The sequence below is a fragment of the Plecotus auritus genome (assembly GCF_963455305.1).
Source record: "Plecotus auritus genome assembly, chromosome: 8".
NCBI classification, from domain to species: Eukaryota; Metazoa; Chordata; class Mammalia; order Chiroptera; family Vespertilionidae; genus Plecotus; species Plecotus auritus.
In genome coordinates, this window is record NC_137782.1 from 132,599,145 (window position 1) to 132,621,733 (window position 22,589).

Genomic DNA, 22,589 nt, shown 5'->3' on the forward strand with positions numbered 1-22,589 from the left:
AACAGAATGCCTTTTACAAGTATAATGAACCATGACAATAAGGAACTTGATATTCTGACATTTTAAATGACTTGCCCAAGGTCATGTAATTAGTAAGCAGCAAAACTGGGACTTGTATCCAAGTGTTCACTGCCTTAGTTTGAAAGTATATTAATTAAGGTCATGGGCACATGGCTTGCCAGGACCCTAAGTCCTATGAATATGAAGTATTGATACATGCATGTTAGTGTATATACACACTTGCTAAGTTTAGAAGGATGGATTTAACAGTTTTCTTTAGATGTCTGCCTAGCATATGACTTATGATGCTGTTGGTTCAACAACATTGTGGAAGAACTTTTTTGTATTTTAGTTACTCAAATTAAACCTATAGAAACCTATTTCTGGTTTTAGTTTGAATGCTAGCCTTCCAGAAATCTGCCATTGAACGCTTTTGTTGATTCAACAGGTTTTCTGCCTCATTTCTGTGCCCACTTCTCTCGTTTCCTCCAAGATCAGGAGAGAAAGGAGACCCTGGCAACGCAGGCTGCATGCCAAGGTCTCCTCTCTGACAACATAACATGTTCTAGCATTACCAGCTCCGCCGCCGAGTCCTCTGTAAAAGAGGCTGCCCACACGTATGCTTGGCCCGACCTCATGGTGTTTAGGAAGAAAGACAACGGCAATCCATGACGTGGCCATGGTGGAAACCCAACAATTTATCCCCCTGGGCCTGAGGAGATGGAGGAAGTGACGCTACGGGAAACACAGAAGGAGAGAGGCGAGCTCCCACCGTGCCGGTGCAGCTTCTGTGTCAGTGCGCACATGTGGTTTCCAGAGAGCCCAAACATCTGACTCAGCAGCCCGACTAGAATGTCAGCTCTTCACACACAAGTTATGTAACAAAACCCTGTCAAATGAATGCACCAGCAAGTGAGAACCAGGGCATAGCGATTTAACTCCATTTGTCCACCAAGCCCTGAACCTGCTCTTCAAAACATGTACAGCTAAGTGTTTTCAGGCAATGTGCACCTTGGGTTACAGCTCTTAAGAAGTGCCTAGGGGTTGTAGGGCTTTAGGAAGGAATTTCTACTTGAAATGATCTTTGATCTAATCTTTTAAGATACAGATTTTTAAGGTATCTTTAAGACATATGTTCATTATGATTTTTGTCATTCTTAATTATAATTAAGTTTCGTGATGGTAGAGGCCATCATTTCTATTTCTTCAGAAGTTTTGACAGCATCTAACTCAGGGCTGAGTCAGTCTCAGTATAAACTTATTGAATGAATAATAAATGACATCTTGGTTTAGAAAGGGAATAAAGAGGAAAGACAAGGTGGTCCTTTATTCAGGTACCAGCCAGGTCTAATCCTGTTTATTTTCTGAGGATTTATAAGACCAATGAATGAAGACATTGTTAGTTGTTAGGGAAATGCAAATCAAAACCACAAGGAAATATCACTCCATACTCGCTAGAATGGCTATAATAAAAGAGATGGACAACAACAAGTGTTGGTGAAGAAATTAGAAACTTCATACATTCCATGGTGTATGTGCTTTGTAAAATAGTTTGGTAGCTCCTCAAAAAATTAAACATAGAGTTACCTCATGACCCAGAAATTCCACCCCTAGGTATCTATATCCAAGAGAACTGAAATGTATGTCTACATAAAAACTTGTACATGTTCACATTATTCATAATAGCCCAAAATGGAAACAATCCAAATATTCATCAACTGACTGACGACGCTATTCTTACAAGGGAATATTATTCACCCATGAAGTTTCAAGACATGTTAAGACATGGACGAATCTTGAAAACATTATGCTAAATGAAAGAAGCCAGACACAAAAGGCCATATATTGTATTATTTCACTTATAAAAAATCCAGATTAGCAAATCCATAGAGACATAAAATAGATTGGTATTACCAACGCTGGAGGAAGGGGGGAACAGGTAGTGACTACTTTGGGTTTCTTTTTTGGGGTGATGGAAATATTCTGGAATTAGTAGTTATGCTGGTACACCTTTGTGAATATATTAAAAACCATTGAATTGTACTTTTTACAGGGGTGAATTTTATGGTATGTGAATCTTAGCTCAATTAAAAAAAATTAAGGTCAGTGAATAGTTTGATAAACTTATTCCATTCTGGCCTTTTGTATATTTTCTTTCTGTGAAATGTGGAACACATAAATTTGAAATGACCTTAACAAAGACTGACTTTCATTCACTGTATCTGAAAATGAGACACTTCTATATTCTCCATTTGTGCTGGTCTCCCAAGACTTCACTGCGAAATTGTTGTTAGTCATATGTCATCTTGTGAGTCATTTTGCATTTGCTCTCCCATTCGATGCTTAATGTGACATCTAAAATATAACACAGTGACTAAATTGTTCTAGAACTCTTAAAATTCTATAGCTATTTATTTATTTATAACAGCTTTGGTGAGGTGTCACTGACATAATAACTTGCATGTAAGGTATAGAACTTGAAAAATTTTGACATATGTACACAATCATGGGACAATTCCACAGTCAAAGTAGTGACGACACCCATTACCTCAAAAGTTTCCAGGTGCCCTTTGTAAGCTCTCCCTCCTGCTCCTCCCCACCACCACTCCCAAGCAACCACTGATCATATCTCTATTGTAGATTTGTCTGCGTTTTCTAGAATTTTATGTAAATGAGCTCATACAGGAACTATTTTTTTTTGTCTAACTTCTTTTTACTTGGCATAATTATCTTAAGACTTATTCGTAATTATTTTGATATTTATGCATAGTCTAGCCCTATTTATTGGTGACTATTGTTTATTATATGGACACTAGAGGCCCAGTGCATGAAATTTGTGCATGGGTAGGGTCCCTAGGCCTGGCTGGCAATCAGGGCCCACCGGGGCCTTCCGGCTGCCAGCCGGGGCCTTCCTTTGTTCCGCACTGCCCCCTGGTGGTCAGCACACGTCATAGCGAGTGATCAAACTCCTGGCCTCCGGGTCGAACTCCCAAGGGGCCACTTTGCATATTAGCCTTTTTTATATATAGATAATATAATGTATATTATAAACCACAATTTGTATATCCATGTACCTGCTAATAAACATTTGAGTTGTTTACAGTTTTTGCTATTAAAATAGAGCTGTTTTCAACATTTGCATGCACATATATGTCTCGATATAGAATTTCTTTTCTCCTGGGTGAATACCTAGGACTAGAATGACCAAGCCATATGGGAGGTATGTGTTTAAGTTTTTAATAAATTGTCAAAACTGTTTTCCAAAATTATTTTGTCATTTTACATTCCCACCAACAGTATATGAAAATCCCTCCTCCAGATAGAAATATCTTTAAATGAAAAAAAAGATGGAACAGAGAATTAATCAATCCATCCAGAGAGGTGTCTAAGGGCCTGGCGTGGGAGCTTTGAAAAACAAAGCTGGTTTGGCTCAGTGGATAGAGCGTTGGCCTGTGAACTGAAAGGTCCCGGGTTTGATTTGGGTCAAGGGCACATACCTGTGTTGTGTGCTCAGTCCCCTGTAGGGGGCGTGCAGGAGGCACCTGATCAATGATTCTCTCTCATCATTGATGTTTCTATCTCTCTCTCCCTCTCCCTTCCTCTCTGAAATCACTAAAAATATATTAAAAAATAAAACAATGAAAAAGGAAAGAAATGAAACCACTGTTTGATGTTGTTTAAATGTGTCTGTTTTTAAGCATCTAATTTCCAAATGGTAAACGTGAAGCCTAAAACTACCTTCCTTTCCTGCTACCCCACCCAGTTTTATTACAAACAGTGGGAAACAACACAGCAGGAATAATACAACTGCTTCTGAAATGACAATATGAGGAGCTAATTACAACCTCCTTCCATTTCTGGAGAACAAAAACTTAACTGTGGAGCAGTTGGCAGGTTGCACACTTGATTCCAATTAGTTCCTTCCTGGACTACTTGCTGACATAGTACACTGTGAAGTGTCCAAGTTTACGGCCAACTAAGTGGGGCCTGAGGAAAATTGTGCTTAGGCAAAAGGGTGCATTTCCTACAGAGGAGCTAAACTAGGCAGGGCCAATCCAACAATGGGTCGATTCTCCTAGTTATAGAGACTCATCTGCAAAAATATTTAATTAGGAACTCTAAAAAAGACTCTATATGAGAAGGGAAGCAGGTACTGTGAAAGGTGCTATGAAGGCTCTCCACACAGCAGGTGGCTTCCGACATGTTTTAGAACAGGGACTGTAAAACATTGACAGAAGCACCATGCTAAATGGTGACTATATGCTTGGCCTGAGTATTAGGTGACAATAGGGAGTGGCGAGGAGTATGGTGAACTGAGAAGTGTACATACTTCTTTTAAATGAAGTTATTCAGTAATTATTATCTTGCAATAAATATAGGCCCAATGTTGCTAGATCTTATTTTTCAAGACTAGACGAAAATCTGAATTTTTAGGTAAAATCAGATTTTAAAATGTTAGCAATAAATTTTTAAGTTTCTTAAAAAAAATAAAAAATAAAAGAACATGTGTAGACCAGACAGGGTTTGTAGGCTGCTAGTTTACAACCTCTGGCAGTGGTTTCCAGATCACCTCTTCTCGTAGGGACATGCCTTTGTCATGCCATTGTGAAAATATGGGACTTGGAACCATAGTCTGAAACTGGAAGAGTAGGCCATGGAGTTAGCTCTCTTGACCTGGACACTGGATGACTATTGATTCACCCTAAGACTACATCAGCCTTTTTTTGGTTGTTGTCAGAATCAAACTTGTTGGATATCAAGATAGCTATGATTCTTCTTATTTTTTTCTTTTCCCTCATATTGAATAACTAAGTCAGGTTTCCCCTATACCTGCTTGATTATGAAACTGGCTATTCAACATTTTATATTTGCTCCATTGAATGTCAACCTGTTATTTGCAGCCCAACATAATTAAGATCTGCATTGGGTCTCAGTTTTGTTGTCCACCCAGTGCATTCTCTCTCTGCCTCTCTCAGAGCAGTCTGCTGTCAGAACTATGGCTGTGGTTGAGTTGTTGGTTAAGGAGCTGAGATCATTGTCTTGGGGGAATGCAATAGTCAGCATGAGTGTCCTGAGTGGACAAGCCTGAGTGGGGCTTCAGCAGGGGCTGCTCCAGGGGCCAAGGAAGGGAAGTTATTCACAGAGAGAGAGGGGAGGGGGCTAAGACTGTGGCTGGCAAACTGCGGCTCGTGAGCCACATGCAGCTCTTTGGCCCCTTGAGTGTGGCTCTTCCACAAAATACCACGGCCTGGGCGAGTCTATTTTGAAGAAGTGGCATTAGAAGAAGTTTAAGTTTAAAAAATTTGGCTCTCAAAAGAAATTTCAATCGTTGTACTGTTGATATTTGGCTCTGTTGACTAATGAGTTTGCCGACCACTGGGCTAAGAGAAAAGGTTTTTAATGAAAGCAAATTCTACCTTTTTTTTCACAAATCTGTCTAGGGCTTTGTCTCCCCATTGGACTTAGACATATGAAGTTATTTCCTTGTTTACTTTCTCTTCTCGCACACGAGTTAATCATTTTGCAGGTACTCTGAACTCTATCACAGTTCTCCTCAATATTTTTTCTGTAGCATGTTTTTCTCATGTAGGTGTAATGTTATCAACATTAAGATTCTCACATTGACCTTTAATCTGCCTTAAAATCATAGTGATGATAATAATGCCTCCTTGTTTTGTATAACACTGTATACTTTTCAAAGCCCTATCAGAGGTTATAAACTCACAGCCTACAAGCTCTGAGTCCTGGCAGTAGCCTAAAGAAAACACAGAAGGGGTCTGCTTGGGTCTATTTGACAGGAGTTCCTAGTCATGAACAATCAAATAGGCTCCAGAGGATGATCAGCAACAGACCTTGAAAGAAATCCATGGAAGAACTTTTGGTGTAAGGATTTTCTTTGAAAGGTTCATTTTCTCCCTAGTGAAGTTATTCTCTAACCAGCATGTTTTAGCCATTTTGATTCTAATTCAAGAGAGATGGGAGCTTGGCTCTTCAAAACCCAGGGCTAGCTTCCATCTCTGTGTCTTGTTTAATTTTTTCTTTATAAGAAATAAAGGAAATAGAATTGGATAGTTTACTCCCACATAGGGAACAATGGGTTGTCTATAAAATGTCATACTGCACATAAGCCAGAGATTCAAAAAAATGTCTAACGTAAGGTTCCTTGGATTGGATTTGCCAGAGATTTGTCTATTTTATTGATTATACCAAAGAAACAGCTCTTGGAAAAGTTACCAATTGAATTGCTTTAACTTGTTTAACTTTATTAATGCATTTTAATATTTTCTTTGACTTTAAAAATATATTTTACTAATTTACTTTTCTTTTCCATTTAATAATATAGTGAACTCAATGAATTTGCTAGTATCAGTTCTTGTGGACCCTGATATGTCTGTGCCATATTCATTTTACATGTGTGGTCTTTTTTTATTGTCTCGAATATCTCAATGGTTTGTAAAGGAGATTTCGATTTCCCCATCTTTGATTCCAGAATTATTTAGGAAGATACTTTTCTATCATCCAAGTTGAAATTTTATTTTGTCCTTGTTCTTTCTGTCTTTGGCTATTATTTTCCAATCTTTGTTCATTTTAATTAGATAGTTCAAAGATATGATAATTTCTTAAGGTGAAGTGAAAGGGGTTAATAAGGGTCAAATAGGCAAAAATCAGAGCATTGTTTGTTGAAGGAACATAGGAATCAAGACATTCAGTCAAGATTTATTGACTAATTGTTAAGTGTTGTGTACTCTATTAGGAAGTGGAGAGAAATAAAATTCCTTACTTGTCCTCAAGAACCCTGCAGGAGGGGACTTGATTATGCTGGTGAATTAATAGAAGTGTATTCATTGTTGTTAGACTCTTTGATTCATTACAAGGTTGGAGCACATTCAGTAGGATGGCGGAACCACAAGTCTGGGTTTTCCTCATGAATGGGATAATTGTACAATTAGGAACTCCCCTGTTTCCCTATCGTTTTTAAAAGAAGGAACTATAAAAACTGTGGAGGCGGGTTTACCTTGATGCTAATGAACCCTGCTGGGGCTCCTTACTGCACAGACCCCTGTCAAGGCTCTGGCACTGGGTTCACGTGGTCATATGCTTTTATCAAATTTGCAAAGGTAAGATTTTTCAATTCCTTTTCTTTCTTTCTTTTTAGAGAGAGAGGGAAAGAGAGAGAGAGAGGGAAAGTTTGATTTGTTGTTCTACTTATTTATGTATTCATTAGTTGATTGTCATATGTGCCCTAACTGGGGGTCAAACCTGCAACCTTGACATATGAGGATAATACTCTACCAACTGAGCTACCTGGCCAGGGTCTCGATTCCTTTTCTTAAAGAGGTTCTCCTGGATCTGGCCCTGTGGCAACCACAATTGTCCCTGCTGGCTGTCCTCCCAGGTAGCAATTTATTTAAAGGTCAGTAGATAATCTTTATTGATTGCTTTTCTTTAGGAAATGTACACATATCTCTGAATAGTCACCAAGTATTGTTACCAACTTTATACGTTTACATATATGTTTAATGTTTTGTTGTTGGCAAATATTATTCAGGGTCTCTAATTCCTTGAAAATTGTTCAGCTATTCTAAAACATAGCCAACAAACTGGGATGAAATCTTTAAGGAATTATTTCATTTATACAATACAATGTCATAAAGAATAAAAATGTACAGTATTTGACAAAGTCTGAAAGGTGTTCTTCAGTGCTTATAGGATTATATAATACATTTTGTTTTATAAATAATAACTGGCACTGGTATTTGGGAGACTAGAAAGGTGACACTAACAGTGACCTCTAAAGGGTGAAAGACTCAAGCTCCTGGAGTACCAGCCTTCACAGAGAGGGTTTAACCAGGGGTGGGCAAACTTTTTGACTCGAGGGCCACAATGGGTTCTTAAACTGGACCGGAGGGCCGGAACAAAAGCATGGATGAAGTGTTTGTGTGAACTAATATAAATTCAAAGTAAAGGAGCGGAGGGAAGAGCAAGAGAACCCTCCGCTCTTTCAGCTCCGCGGGCCGGATAGAACAGCCAAACGGGCCGGCGGGCCATAGTTTGCCCACAGCTGGAACCTTTTGTATCTTCAGCACCCAGGACAGTGCCTGACATTCAGTAGGTACTTAAATAAGAGTGAGGGGAAACCTGTCAGCAATTATACAAAAAGAGCCAGCATAACTGAAGTTTGCAGTCTGTTACAGTACAAGACAAGAATGAGACCCCGATTTGGATCAGTTAGAGAAAATATTGTGATTCCCAAAAGGCTGATCCTTTGTATAAGCAGAGACTTCCTGTATAAAGGACAAAATTATAATGGTCTTTTACTAAGACAACTGGAGTTGCCGACACTATTTTATGAGGACTGGCAGATTGAGCAATTAATTAATATCAATATATTAACTATGGAGAGAGGCCCGCACTAAGTAAATAATTAAATAGATTAGCGTTCGGGGTGGCCTGTGATCACCCTGATCATCTGGTACCTGCAGGGCTGCCCTGGGCATGAAGGGTTAGACTCCACTTCTGTCCACAGCAGGGATGTTGGTGGTGATGTGTGCAAATAACTAATCCCATGAAAAGAGAGTTTGGACAGACTTTTTCAAAGTTTCAAACAACTGACATGTTGCTTCCTTCTTTTCCTAAAAGCAAATGTATTTAGCAATTTTTTACTCCTCTCTCTACCCTCCCTCTTCCTGCCTTCTTCCCTTCTCTGCCACCAATGAAGCCAACATGTGATTTGATCTCAAAATATCATTTGTATGAGAGCAATTAGCACTTAATCTCAATTTACCTCCTGCACATATGGTGGATGGTTCAGCTGCTAGAATTTCAATGCAGGACTTCTTCAAAATCTAGAAGGAGAGGAAATAAAACAGTCAAAGCACAGTTTATTTTGTTAAAAGAGAGAAGTAAGGTTTGCTTTTAGTTACCAAGATAGGAAGAGTCAAGGACATTAAGTTGCAGTAGGTGGATGGCTGGGGAGTGCTTTACTAGTACCCTTAATGTCAAACATGCAATGAGCCAATATTGTGTTAGATGCTTTTCCAAAAGTCACAGGAATCATTCGTTGGTTCTTTCAGCAGATATTTACTGAGTCTATGATATGCCAGACCTAGCTATGGAGAGATGTTGGGGAAATGGAACTTACAATTGAAAAGATAAATACTGGCCGGTCATATGTGGTAGGTGCCAGTGTGAAGGGGCAAACAGAAGGAGCTACGGAGTTCACGGGGGTGGGAGAATGGGGAGAGATCACTGAGGTCTGGTACATTGGGAAGGACTTCATGGAAGCCACGGGTGCTGAGGGTAGGACTCAATCAAGTTGAGTGAAGTGAGTTAGAGGAAGGTTGGGGTCCAGGCAAGGAATGGCATTAACAAAGGTGAGAAAGTAGAAATACATAAATCTCTTTAGCTGGAACATAAGGAGCTTGAAAAATCGATAAAAGAAAGAGTGATAATAGATAAAGCTGGAGAGTAGGATGGAGATGGCCAACCCTAGAGGATCATTTTCACATGACTGTATGCAGTTCCCTTTTTGTTAGAAAAGTCCAGCAAGAAGTTGAGGAAGAGGGTTTTGAGGCTGCTTTGTTGTGCCCCACTCTTCAGCAGGACCCCCTATGCCTTACTTCAGTGGAAATGTAGTCTTCTCCCAAAAAAGAGTCCTGTAAGGTTGGGGGAGTTATAGAGGAACCCCATGACCGCTTAGGGAGTCAGTAAAGAAGGCTTCTTCTGGCCAAAGCAGGGTATCTGACTGGTAGGGTTTAAGCTTCTCTCCACCATTTCTAAGTCATGTTTCTTAAAATTTCAACTAAGCATTTTAAACAAGTATAGGATACTGAATTAATTTACCAAGCAAATGCACTATCTTTACTTGGGCCTTAATTTGGAAATAGAGATGGTTCAGAGGGCTGAAGGAAGTCATTTTTCTATTTATGAAAGGGGCATTTGTTAGAGGAATTGACAGTGAAATTATAACACTAAGTCAGTAAAAGGAAAAGCATCTTTTTGCATTGGGAAACACTCTTGTGTTGATGTATTTATTTGCATGTGCTACTTTGTTCCAGCTTAACTAAAACATACATCACAGATTACAATAAAATAAAAGATACACAAATTGCAAAAGGGGAGGAAATGGATTAAAGGGAAAATAAGAGGGAGATGAAATAAGGAGTGAGAACATCACAGGAAAAATATACTGTGCAGAGTTTATTTCCTTGCTAAGAATGGCTCATGGATTTAGTTCTAAGCTTTCCAGTAGCAAATGAGGACAGATATGAGATTCTCAAGCTGTAGAATGAAAACAAGCTAGTTTCTCTGAAGAGATAATATTTACCCATTCCAGAGAGAAAGCTGGGCGTCCGCATAGAGAAGCATTGTGAAAGGAAATGAACAACACGCTTCAGAAATCTCATGTGCAGATGACAAAACATTAAAATGTATTCACTGAAACAGGTTCCCTCACAACAATGTATTTTAGGTAATATATACCTGAAAGTCATAAAAAACAGTATGTCTTTTTCTGACAGTTCTGAATTCAGATTTCCAGCTACCTTTCCCGACATTCTTTCCCACTCTTGTACAATTTAAAGGCATTTTCACACTTTGATTCTGCTATTTGTTTTCAGCTTCCCCGATTTCACAGTAGGAAACAATTTGTCTTTCTGTCAGCTTTTGCCTTCTTTCCTGGGCCTCTGGCTTCGTCAGCCACCTCTGCCCCCACCCCAAACACAGGATCAGCCTCAGTTCTTACTAGTGCCTAAACCTGTTCCAATTGGAGGATGATTCGTGTGCCCCCAACCCCCACAATCCAGTGCCCACCTTCGTGAGAGTCAGTGGTCCTTACACAGCTGGCTCCTGGGACCTGGAATCACCACTAGCTCCTGAGTGCCCTTCATTGTCACTCTTACTTGGGACCAGGCACCCCAAGGGTAGATCCTGGGCATCCATGTTTCCCTGTTGGCTTCCCGTCCTTCCCTGTCCTAGGGTTGGTCCTCTAGGTCTCTTATGTATGCAGTGATGTCCTAGGATTAAGGCTTACCAAAATCTTGATGTATAGGGACTCAAATCCCAGGTGACAGCTGTCTGACTTGAATGGTGTTGATTGTTCAATCTCTCCCCCAATTTGATATCCTTGGTCTTCCTTGCCTGAAGGGCCACCTCAGCCAGTGGTTGCTATGATGGAGCCACCCCCTTCAACATGTCCGCAGACAAGTCTTCAAACAGGCCACATTGGAAGAAACAATTCACCCACATGGAGAAACTTACTAAGTAGTGGCATTAGAACAACCATGCAACTATTTTTTGATGCGTTAAATAAAATTCCTAAGGCATTTGACATCCCTTAATAAATCATTTTATCATCCACAACAAAAGATATCCAAAGCAGTTTAAGAATAAAGATTGAGCTATTGGATCTACTTTGTCTCCATCCCCAGCTCCACCAAAACACATAAATGAAATATTTTCACCCATGTAAGTTCTTGACTTTGAACCAATGTTTTTGATCCAACTCTAATACTTCACCAGGGGTCAGTAAAGGCAACACCCGTGAATCTTTGAGCACAGAGACACACTAGCAGGGTTTGTCATCATAAACACATGCTGCATTATTCTCCCAAAGTGTCTGCAATTAGCTGATAAATCTAAGGAGTGTAAGAAGGGCCAAAAAACGTCAGCCAAGTGCTGTGATTCAATCCAGTAAAAACACAACTTTCCCAATCTTAACCTAAACCATCTGGAAGGAATGCATTGCCGCCAACAGAGTAAATTTATCAGTGAGGGGGGATGGGCAGGATTTGTCTGGCACTGTGGCTTCTATTAATGTGAAATGTCTGGTTTCAAAAGGTAGGAAGTCACAATAGCATTGGGTAGATTTGGGGGGTTTCCTTGTTTACTAGCAGCCCAGACTGCACGGTAACCACTCTGCCTGAACTTCCCCCACACAGCAAATCAGTGCAGGGGCTGGAGACTAGATGAGGATGGGAAGGCAAAGGATCCGTCCCCCCTCAGCACAGTAGTAGCCATAGAAGAGGTGTGGACACTGCACTGGGGAATAGCTGGAGTGAAATCACTAGATGGAGTGGGAGGGCCTCACATAGAGTCGTGGTGATGTCAGAGCTGACAGTATAATTGGCCTGTAATGGAGACTGGTTAAGACCACTACATGCCTCAAATATAATCCATGTGAGGAGTTAGGTCCTGGCCCTGGTCCTGGACTTACCCTTCCTATGGTCCTTGACAAACCCTTTAACTTTCCTGAACCCCAATTTTGGGGAGCAATTTCACGTACTGAGTAACAGCTTAAAATCTGAAATCAAATTGCTGGGGCAGCTCATTCATGAGCAGTGTGGCCTTGGGCAAGTTGCATAACCTCTCTGAGTCTCTGGTTCCTCAATTGTAGAAGTGGGATAAGAACAGTACCTGTTGCATAAGTGTGTAGAGTTGGCAAGATTGAATGAGATAACATAGATAAAGCCCATAGCACAGAGCCTGAAATCAGATAAGTCCTCAACTAATGGTAGCTGTTATTATTGGGCGCCAAGCTCCACCCTGTACTGGCCTGTGGACTTGGAAAAGTTATTTAAACTTTGAACCTCAGTTTCCTCTGCTATAAAATGGGGATAAGAAAAACACTGACCTGAATGGGCTGTATGATGGCAAAATGATAACAGACATGAAAGGAGAGATATTTAGTTCGTAAAGTCAGTTGGACTTAGGTGACAAAACTCATATTGGATTGGAGGGTGAGGAAGAGAGTGAAATTCAAGGAAATCTGACAAGGATTTTGTTTAAGGACAGAACAAACAGATGTGATTGGTTAATACATAGCTATTCACAAGACATGGGCCACCAGCCATAATGTACCCTTCATAAAAAAAATTCACCAAGAAATGTCTTCAGAACATCCTTAGTAGTAAAGCACTTAGGAGAATGTCTGACAAATAAAAGTAGGTTTACAGTTGTGAGTATGTGAAACCGAGTTTGTTCTTATATTATTATTTATTAATTATTTTATTATTTTCCATACAAACAACTGAAAACCACCTTTTGCCCACCCCATATATTTGGTCCTCAAACCATGATAGCTGTTATTATTACTTTTCTGATCACCACCACTACTGCTATTACTGTTGGGCCAAGATGGAAGCTCATAGGTGATTACATCCCATCACCCAACACTGGCCTCAAGCTTAATTTCCTGAAAACAAAACAAAACAAAAAAACAAGGATGGCTAATAATACTTTCCTGTCAACTTTTGGAAAGATTTCAAAAAGGAGCTATATGGGGAAACATGTTTAAAATCCATAAAGAACTATATAGCTGCGACGTGTTGCTACTGGTATAGTTACTTTTGCACATCTCATTAGATTGTTGGCAGAGTAAGAGAGGCAGCAGAGCTTTGCCAAATAATAAAAGCTACTCAGTATATTTAAAGTGAAATCCATTGTGGACCAGTGCAGGTTGTATATAAGAGTTTATTTTTTGTACTCCAAAACCCAAGGTCCTTTTTCATAAAATTCTCAGTTTATACAGAGATTTTGCAAGAACCCTTAAAGGATTATAAATGTTGCATAGAGTATTAGGAACACCTCCTTTGCCATAGGCACACCTAAATTTTTTCCTAATTGCTCTGCCTCCTTCCCCAATATCCAAGCAATTTTCATTTACTTGGCCATTTTCTGATAGAGGATATGTCTCTGTGTGTGTGTGTGTATGTATGTATGTGTGTGTGTGTGTGTGTGTGTGTGTGTGTGTGTGTGTATAAAAGACCAGCCTCTTTTATTCATTCATTGCTTTCACACATCTTTCAGAGCATGTTCCTTAGTGTCTTATTTGGTGTTAAGGGCACAATGATCTGCTTTTAAGATGTCCAGGGCTTGGGACAGGCTAGTCCACAGGTGGTTAACTATTGACCAAATCCATCTGTCTAGTTCTCTAAGATAAAACAGCAATTTTCCTTAATTTCACTCTCTCTGTCCAATGTGGATTTTGCCACCTAAGTCCTAATGATTTTACCAGTGAAATATTTCTGCATCCACCAACATTTTAGTATACATTACCATCCTTCAGAGGACTTGTCTTGGTTTGTAATTATCTAATTATTTTTGGATTGTTTGTTCATTGTCTATCTTCCTCTTTAGACTATAAACTCTATGAGGGCAAGGATTGGACTTATTTTTACCCACCACTATATCCACAATGCATAACCTGGCACATAGTAGGCACTTTCAAAAAAGTAAATATTTATTGAATAAATGGGACAATTTCTGCATGACTTCAGAAACTGGCATTCTAGCATATTATGTATTGGTCTTCCTTCTTCCCTGTAGTTAGAATCGTAGGGTCTTATTCCTCTCTTTTAACACCTACTCCTTCTTATTACACACCACCATCTTTGGGGACCATTTTCTCAGGGTACCTATTTTAACACTGTGGGTGTATCATATCTCCATGTGTAAGATCTAGATTGGCCTGCTTTGTAAAAGCCCTTGGTGCCTTTATTTGGAAAAACATGTAGAGGTCTGTGTGTAGGGGGCGAGGCTCAGGCTCCCACAGAAAGACCATATGCACTATTACAGCTGATGGCAGAATGCACACTGGATAGGCCTGGGGACCATTGCTTTTAGTTTAAAAGGCCAGGCACCTTGGGATACACAAACAGCTCCTCCAAGCCTTCAGGACTGTCAATGTTTCCCCCATGAATTCTGAAACTACAGCAGATCCTCTAATAACATCGATTCATTTAACGTCATTTCATTGTTTGAGATGCTGTGAAAACTCTTGTTTATATCAGCTGAGCTATGGTAAAATTGGTTTCAGTAATGTCATTTTACTGCAGTTCTAAGAACCTATTTACAATATTAAGTGAGGACTTACTGTATCTGATTTCTAATAAAATGAAAAAAAAAAAGAAATCACCTTTCCTAACTAAATTCCACTCCATAATTTAAACAAATCATCACACTTATTATCAACTATGTTCATTATCCCAGGTCCATGTCTTTTCTACAGAATCTGAATTACTATTAATAAAATAAAAATGTACAATTATGCACACATCTTTCTGGGATTCATATATGACTTTATATATACTCTTACATTATACCAACTAAATACTCTAACATGCAAGAAACATTTTGAAGGTTTTACTGAATTTTAGACAATAAAGCAAAAGTTTCTGTCTGGGTGGGAGCACCCAGCTCACTGAAATAAATGCTCCTCTTCTCTTGGTTAATTTCACTCTGAAGGAGCATAGGACAAACAAGGTTCCGAAACGGAGGAAATCCTTTTATTTTTTTTCCAGGAAATCACTTTCCTCTCTTGTTTTCAGAAGTAACGCTCAGATAACTGTGAACTTCAAAACGTAGTTTATTTAGTAAGATGAGCTTGTTGACCTGAATATTGGCAAAGGCAATGGTTCTCCTTGAGAACTGACCTCTGTAGGGAGTGTTTCACTGGATTTTGTTCTAAATTCTGCTGTTGCTTTTGTAATAGATCTTAATAGATTCCTAGATATAGGAGGAGGAGCTGGGGGAGTTGGTGGGGTTGGCTGCTGAGGATTAACTGAGCATGGCTCTCTGCGATCTTTGTAGCCTCTTCCTGCTATTATTTTTATTACAGTTGGATTCATTAATAAGCCAAATAGAAATAATAGCTTAGTTGAAATGACTGGCCTGAATGCCTGCAAAGTCTTAATGACTTCTGGGGCAAATACTTTTTAAAACAGATATTCTGCTCACTATAGAAACTATAATTGATTCTATTTCTGTGTCCAGGCAAATGTGCAAGGAGTCCAATATACCATCTTTTATAGATGTGGCCTTGGAAGAGAGGAGGGGGAAGGACGGACGATTTTATATGACACAGAGCCACAAACATGCCGCCTCATCATGCAGCGTAGGTAGCGAAGGGCATGCAACCCTCTGGGCTGCTGTACAGTGAATCAATAAGCACAGCACGACCTTGGACACCATGGGAAATACGACAAATGGGGCAGTCTCTGTCATCACACAATTTACCACTGACCCAGAGGAGCAGCACAGAGCACGAAAAAGACCCAAGAGCCAGGCAAGTGGTTCCAACTGGTGCTGCTGGAGGCAGGAAGGGTTCGTGGTGGAGGAGCCACCAGGGCAGGCTCCATGGAGAACAGAAGACGGAAACAGGGACTTGAGAAAGCATTCAGATGTCGCAAAGGAGAGGAAGCAGCTTCCTCCAGTCAAATAAGCCCGACTTAAAAGGAGGGTGGCTGCTCAGAAGTGGACTCCCCCGCCCCTCCTGCCCCCCCGCCCCTCCTGCCCCCCCTCCCCCATGAGCTCTGGAAAGAGGCTTAGTTCTGTAAAGACAGGTACTTTCCAGGACTGTGTGAATGTGCTAAACTGTGATTGGAGGGAAGCCCGGAGCAGCTCTTAGTGGGATCTTGGAAGAGTAAGTGGGAGGGAAGGCCTGAAGATGGGCTTTGCCTTTTGTCATAGCTTTGCTAGGACCTGGACCATATTAGGGGCTACACTTCTTTCACATTCCCATGTGCGGAAGGGGGAGGTCAGCACAGGGTATGGTTTTATAAATAAAATAAATACATATACACTATGGAATAGATTTGCTCCTCAATTTTGCTGATCTTACAGCTTCTTCATTAACAAGGATGTTCATGCCAAAACTTGCAAGAAATTCTTGCAAATACAGTTGTTTGCTCAATACTTGATAAAACACGCAGGAAGCTCTGTATACTGACTCACCCTCTCGTTAATAGGAAGCCCGATGCAAGCTCAAATATTTATTCCAGGGAAATGCTCCTAGATGGAGGTGGCTTGGTGCCAGGAACTGGTTTTTTCTTCTCGTAGACAGCGCGCGTGGTTCCAGGCACTGCCCTCAATTGCACACTAAGTGGGGACAGCTGGGAGCAGAAGCTGGCCTCTCAGTAAAGGCCAAGTGTTGGGATTCAAAACTGCAGACCATTTCAGTGTTATCTGAGCCCAGCTTTCAGGCAGGTTCCCGTTTCCCTGCCTGCAGCACTTTTGATAAAGCAAACCAAGACCTGGAGCCTGGTTAGACATACTTTAACTAGAGGGCTGGCACTGCTTTTCCAGTTGTGGTCCCTGGAATTTCCCTGAAGAAGCCACAGTAACAGGAATAGCTTCTTCCTTCCCAGTTTTACTGGCTTAAAGGGCTGCAATCTTCCAACCAACCAAATTTTGTCTTGTAATTTTATCAACCAGATTCTGCAAAAGCAAGTAGGAATACAGTCCTCACAGGTAGAATCCTGATCAAGTGTGAGAGAAAGACGTTCCTTCCAGCCCGTGTCAGGCTTCCAGCTTCTCATGATGATGGAAATTCACCCGCTGAACAGAACTTGGGATTTTCAGAGATGCTCTCCACCGAGCAGTGAAAGGCAAAGGGCTCTCCCGCCCACGCTGGTGCACTGTCAGACCACGTGGGTTCTGGTCTTGCCTCTGCTGTAACTGGGCGAACTGCATCAAGCCATTTCACAATTTTGGTTGTCAGTGCCTCCTTCTCTGACGTGGAGCTGCTTCCCTGCCTGGCCACATTATCAGTTGTGTCCTGTGGTCATTCTCCTCATGGCCATAGAGACAGACTTGAGTCTGATCCAGATCACAGCCCACGGATGTGTGGCCTTGGACAAGTTAGCTAATCTTTCTGTCCTTTAGACTATCTGCTTCTGTAGAGGGAATAACAATATCTACATTAAATCGTGGTCATGAGACTCTGATGATAGTGTAAAATGATTTGCATGGTATCTAGCACATGAGAACTCAAAAAACGGTGGCATTTCTTATTTTTACCTTCCTAAGGAAATGAGGTGGGAGAGGGCATAGACTCTTGGGTCATGGAATTGAGTTCCAATCCCACCCTCCCCTTTAGAGCTATATGCCCTTGAGTAGGATGTTCGAGCCTCAGTTCCTTCACCTATAATATGGGAATAAGAGTATTTCCTTCACAGGGTTGTTATGATTTTTATTTTTTTCCATGTTTTTAATTAAGGTATTACATGTGTACATATCTTCCCATTGCCCCCCCCTGACCCCACTCCCATACATGCCCTCACTCCCCAGTGTCTTGTGTCCATTGGTTATGCTTACATGCATGTATACAAGTCCTTCGGTTGATCTCTTATCTCTCCCACCTCTCCCTAACATTCCCACTGTAATTTGACAGTCTGTTTGATGCTTTACTGCCTCTGTATCTATCTTTTTGTTCATCACTTTATAATGTTCTTTATTATCCACAGATGAGTGAGATCATATGGTATTTTTCTTTCATTGACTGGCTTATTTCACTCTCCAGTTCCATCCAGGTTGCTACAAATGGTAAGAATTACTTCTTTTTTATGGCAGCATAGTATTCCATTGTGTAGATGTACCATAGTTTTCTGATCCAGTCATCTGCTGACGGGCACCTAGGCTGTTTCCAAATCTTAGCTATTGCAAATTGTGCTGCTATGAACATAGGGGTGCATATATCCTTTCTGATTGGTGTTTCTAGTTACTTGTTATATATTCCTAGGAGTGGGATTACTGGGTCAAATGGGAGTTCCATTTTTAGTTTTTTGAGGAAACTCCATACTGTTCTCCACAGTGGCTGCACCAGTCTGCATTCCCACCAGCAGCGCACGAGGGTTCCTTTTTCTCCGCATCCTCGCCAGCACTTGTCATTTGTTGATTTGTTGATGATAGCCATTCTGACAGGTGTGAGATGGTACCGCATTATCGTTTTGATTTGCATCTCTTGGATAATTAGTGACTTTGAGCATGTTTTCATGTGTCTCTTGGCCTTCCTTCTGTCTTCTTTCGAAAAGATTCTATTTAGGTCCGTTGCCCATTTTTTTAGTGGATCATTTATCTTCCTTTTATTAAGTTGTATAAGTTGCCTGTAGATGTTGGAGATTAAACCTTTATCAGTGGTAACATTTGCAAATATGTTCTCCCATACAGTGGTTTTCTTATTGTTTTGTTGATGGTTTCTTTTGCTATCAAAAAGCTTTTTATTTTGATGTAGTCCCATTTGTTTATTTTCTCTTTAGCTTCCATTGCCCTAGGAGCAGTATCAGTGAAGAAGTTCTTTTGGCATATGTCTGAGATTTTGCTGCCTGTGGATTCCTCTAGTATTATGGTATCCCGTCTTATGTTTAAGTCCTGTATCCATTTTGAGTTTATTTTTATGTATGGTATAAGTTGGTGGTCTAGTTTCATTTTTTTGCATGTATCTGTCCAATTTCCCAACACCATTTATTGAAGAGACTGTCTTGACTCCATTGTATGTTCATGCCTCCTTTGTCAAATATTAATTGAGCATAGTGGTTTGGGTCGATATCTGGATTCTCTATTCTATTCCATTGGTCTATATGTCTGTTCTTGTGCCAGTACCAGGCTGTTTTGAGAACAGTGGCTTTGTAATACAGCTTGAAATCTGGTATTGAGATCCCACCTACTTTATTCTTCTTTCTCAGGATTGCTGTGGCTATTCAGGGTCTTTTTTTTATTCCAGATGAATTTTTGGAGAGTTCTTTCTAGGTCTGTGAAATATGCCATTGGTATTTTAATGGGGAGTGCATTGAATCTATAGATTGCTTTGGGTAGTATGGACATTTTAATGATGTTGATTCTACCAGTCCATGAACATGGTATGTTCTTCCATCTGTTTATGTCTTCCTCTATCTCTTTTTTCAGTGTTCTGTAGTTTTCCGCATATAGGTCTTTTACCTCCTTAGTTAAGTTTATTCCTAGGTACCTTAATTTTTTTGGTGCGATGGTAAATGGGATTGCTTTTTTAGTCTCTCTTTCTGTAAGTTCACTATTGGTGTATAGAAATGCCATAGATTTATTGGTGTTAATTTTGTATCCTGCTACATTGCTGAATTCATTTATTAAGTCTAATAGTTTTTTGATGGAGTCTTTCGGGTTTTTTATGTACAATATCATGTCATCTGCAAATAAGAACAGCTTTACTTCTTCTTTTCCAATTTGGATGCCTTTTATTTCTTCTTCTTGTCTAATTGCAATAGCTAATACTTCCAGTACTATGTCAAACAGGAGTGGTGACATCCCTGTCTTGTTCCTGTTCTTAGGGGAAATGGTTTTAGTTTTTGCCCATTGAGTATGATGTTGGCTGTGGGCTTATCATATATGGCTTTTATTATGTTGAGGTATGATCCTTCTATTCCCACCTTGCTGAGAGTTTTTATCAAGAAAGGGTGTTGGATTTTGTCAAATGCTTTTTCTGCATCAATTGATATGACTATGGGATTTTTATCTCTCAATTTGTTTATGTGATATATCACGTTTATTGATTTGTGGATATTGTACCATCCTTGCATCCCTGGGATAAATCCTACTTGGTCATGGTGTATGATCTTTCTGATGTACTGCTGGATCCGATTTGCTAGAATTTTGTTGAGGATTTTGGCATCTACGTTCATGAGGGATATTGGCCTGTAATTCTCTTTCATTGTGTTGTCTTTATCTGGTTTTGGTATTAGGGTGATGCTGGCTTCATAGAAGGAGCTTGGAAGTGTTCCTTCCTCTTGAATTTTTTGGAATAGTCTGAGGAGGATAGGTTTTAGTTCTTCCTTGAATGTTTGGTAAAACTCTCCTGTGAAGCCGTCTGTTCCTGGGCTTTTATTTGCTGGAAGGTTTTGGATGACTGCTTCAATTTCTTCCATAGTTATTGGCCTACTGAGCTGTTTAGATTCTTCCTGATTGAGTTTTGGAAGGTTATATCTTTCTAGGAATATGTCCATTTCCTCCAGGTTGTCCGGTTTGTTGGAATAGAGTTGTTCATAGTATTTTTTAACAATCCTTTGTGTTTCGGTGGGGTCTGTTGTTATTTCACCTCTTTCATTTCTGATTTTGTTTATTTGGGTCCTCTCTCTTTGCTTCTTGGTGAGCCTGGCTAGAGGTTCATCAATCTTGTTTATCCTTTCAAAGAACCAGCTCTTGGTTTTGTTGATCTTTTGTATTGTTTCTTTGGTCTCTATGTCGTTTATCTCCGCTCTGATCTTTATTATTTCCTTCCTTCTGCTTACACTGGGCTTTTCTTGTTGCTCTCTTTCTAACTCTTTGAGTTGTAGGGTTAGGTAATTTATTACCATTGTTTCTTGTTTTTTGCAGTATGCTTGTAGAGCTATGAACTTCCCTCTCAAGACTGCTTTCACTGTGTCCCATAGATTTTGGATTGTTGTGTTTTCATTGTCATTTGTTGCTATGATGTTTTTTATTTCTTCCTTGATCTCTCTGGTAACCCAGTCATTGTTTAATAGCATGCTGTTTAGTCTTCATGTGTTTGATTTTTTTGGATTGTTTTTATTGTAGTTGATTTCTAGTTTTATGCCTCTGTGATCTGAGAAGATGCTTGATATGTTTTCTATCTTCTTGAATTTGAAGAGACTTTGCCTATGACCCAACATATGGTCTCTCTTTGAAAATGACCCATGTGCACTTGAGAAGAATGTATATTCTGTGGCTTTGAGGTGAAATGTTCTGAAGATGTCAATTAATTCCATCTGGTCTAGTGAGTCATTTAGGATTGATGTTTCTTTGCTGATTTTTTGTTTAGAGGATTTGTCCAATGGTGATAGTGGGGTATTAAAGTCTCCTACTATGATTGTATTGCTGTCAATCTCTCCCTTGATATCCTCCAGGAGATTTTTTTATGTATTTGGGTGCTCCTGTATAGGGTGCATATATGTTTACCAGAGTTATTTCTTCTTGTTGGATTGCTCCCTTTAGTATTATGAAGTGGCCTTCCTTATCAATTGTTACGTCCTTCACTTTGAGATCTAATTTGTCAGATATAAGTATTGCTACCCCAGCTTTTTTTCATTTCCATTCGCCTGGAAAACCTTTTTCTATCCTTCACCCTCAGTCTGTGTGCGTCTTTTTTCTGAGGTGGGTTTCTTGTAGACTGCAGATATATGGGTCGTGTTTTATTATCCAATCCATTACCCTATGTCTTTTGATTGGGGAATTTAATCCATCTACATTTATAGTTATTATTGATAGGTACTCATTTGTCGCCATTTTTATTCTTTACCTCTGTGTTCCTTCTCTGCTTCCTATTTCTTTTTTTTACAGCAGATCCTTTAGCATTTCTTGCATTGCTGGTTTGGTGGTGATAAATTCCCTTAGTCCTTTTTTGTCTGTGAAGCTCCTGATTTCACCTTCAATTTTGATTGATAGCCTTGCTGGGTACAGTATTCTTGGATTCAGACCCTTCCTTTGCATAACTTTGTATATTTCATTCCATTCCCTTCTGGCTTGATGAGTTTCTGTTGAGAAATCAGTTGCTAGTCTGATGGGCGTTCCTTTGTAGATAACTTTCTGTCTCTCTCTGGCCGCTTTTAAGATACTTACTTTGTCATTGGTGTTTGCCAATTTAATTATAATGTGCCTTGACGTCGGTCTTTTGGGGTTCATTTTGCTTGGGACTCTGTGAGCTTCTTGGATTTGTGTGTGTTTTTTCTTTCCTATATCAGGGAAGTTTTCTGTCATTATTTCTTCAAACAGGTTTTCTATTCCTTGCTCAGTTTCCTCTCCTTCTGGGAGCCCTATTATGCAGATGTTGTTTTGTTTCGTGTTGT

General features: G+C 39.9%; 1 protein-coding gene across 1 annotated transcript in view; it reads right to left on the bottom strand.

Annotated features, from left to right (window-relative positions):
• Positions 1–22,589, bottom strand: part of ANTXR1 (ANTXR cell adhesion molecule 1) — a 234,069-nt gene that overhangs the window by 140,496 nt on the left and 70,984 nt on the right. Inside the window, exon 9 of the mRNA XM_080684563.1 lies at positions 8,786–8,846. Within this exon, the coding sequence (XP_080540689.1) occupies positions 8,786–8,846 (61 nt within the window). The remainder of the gene's footprint in view (positions 1–8,785; positions 8,847–22,589) is intronic.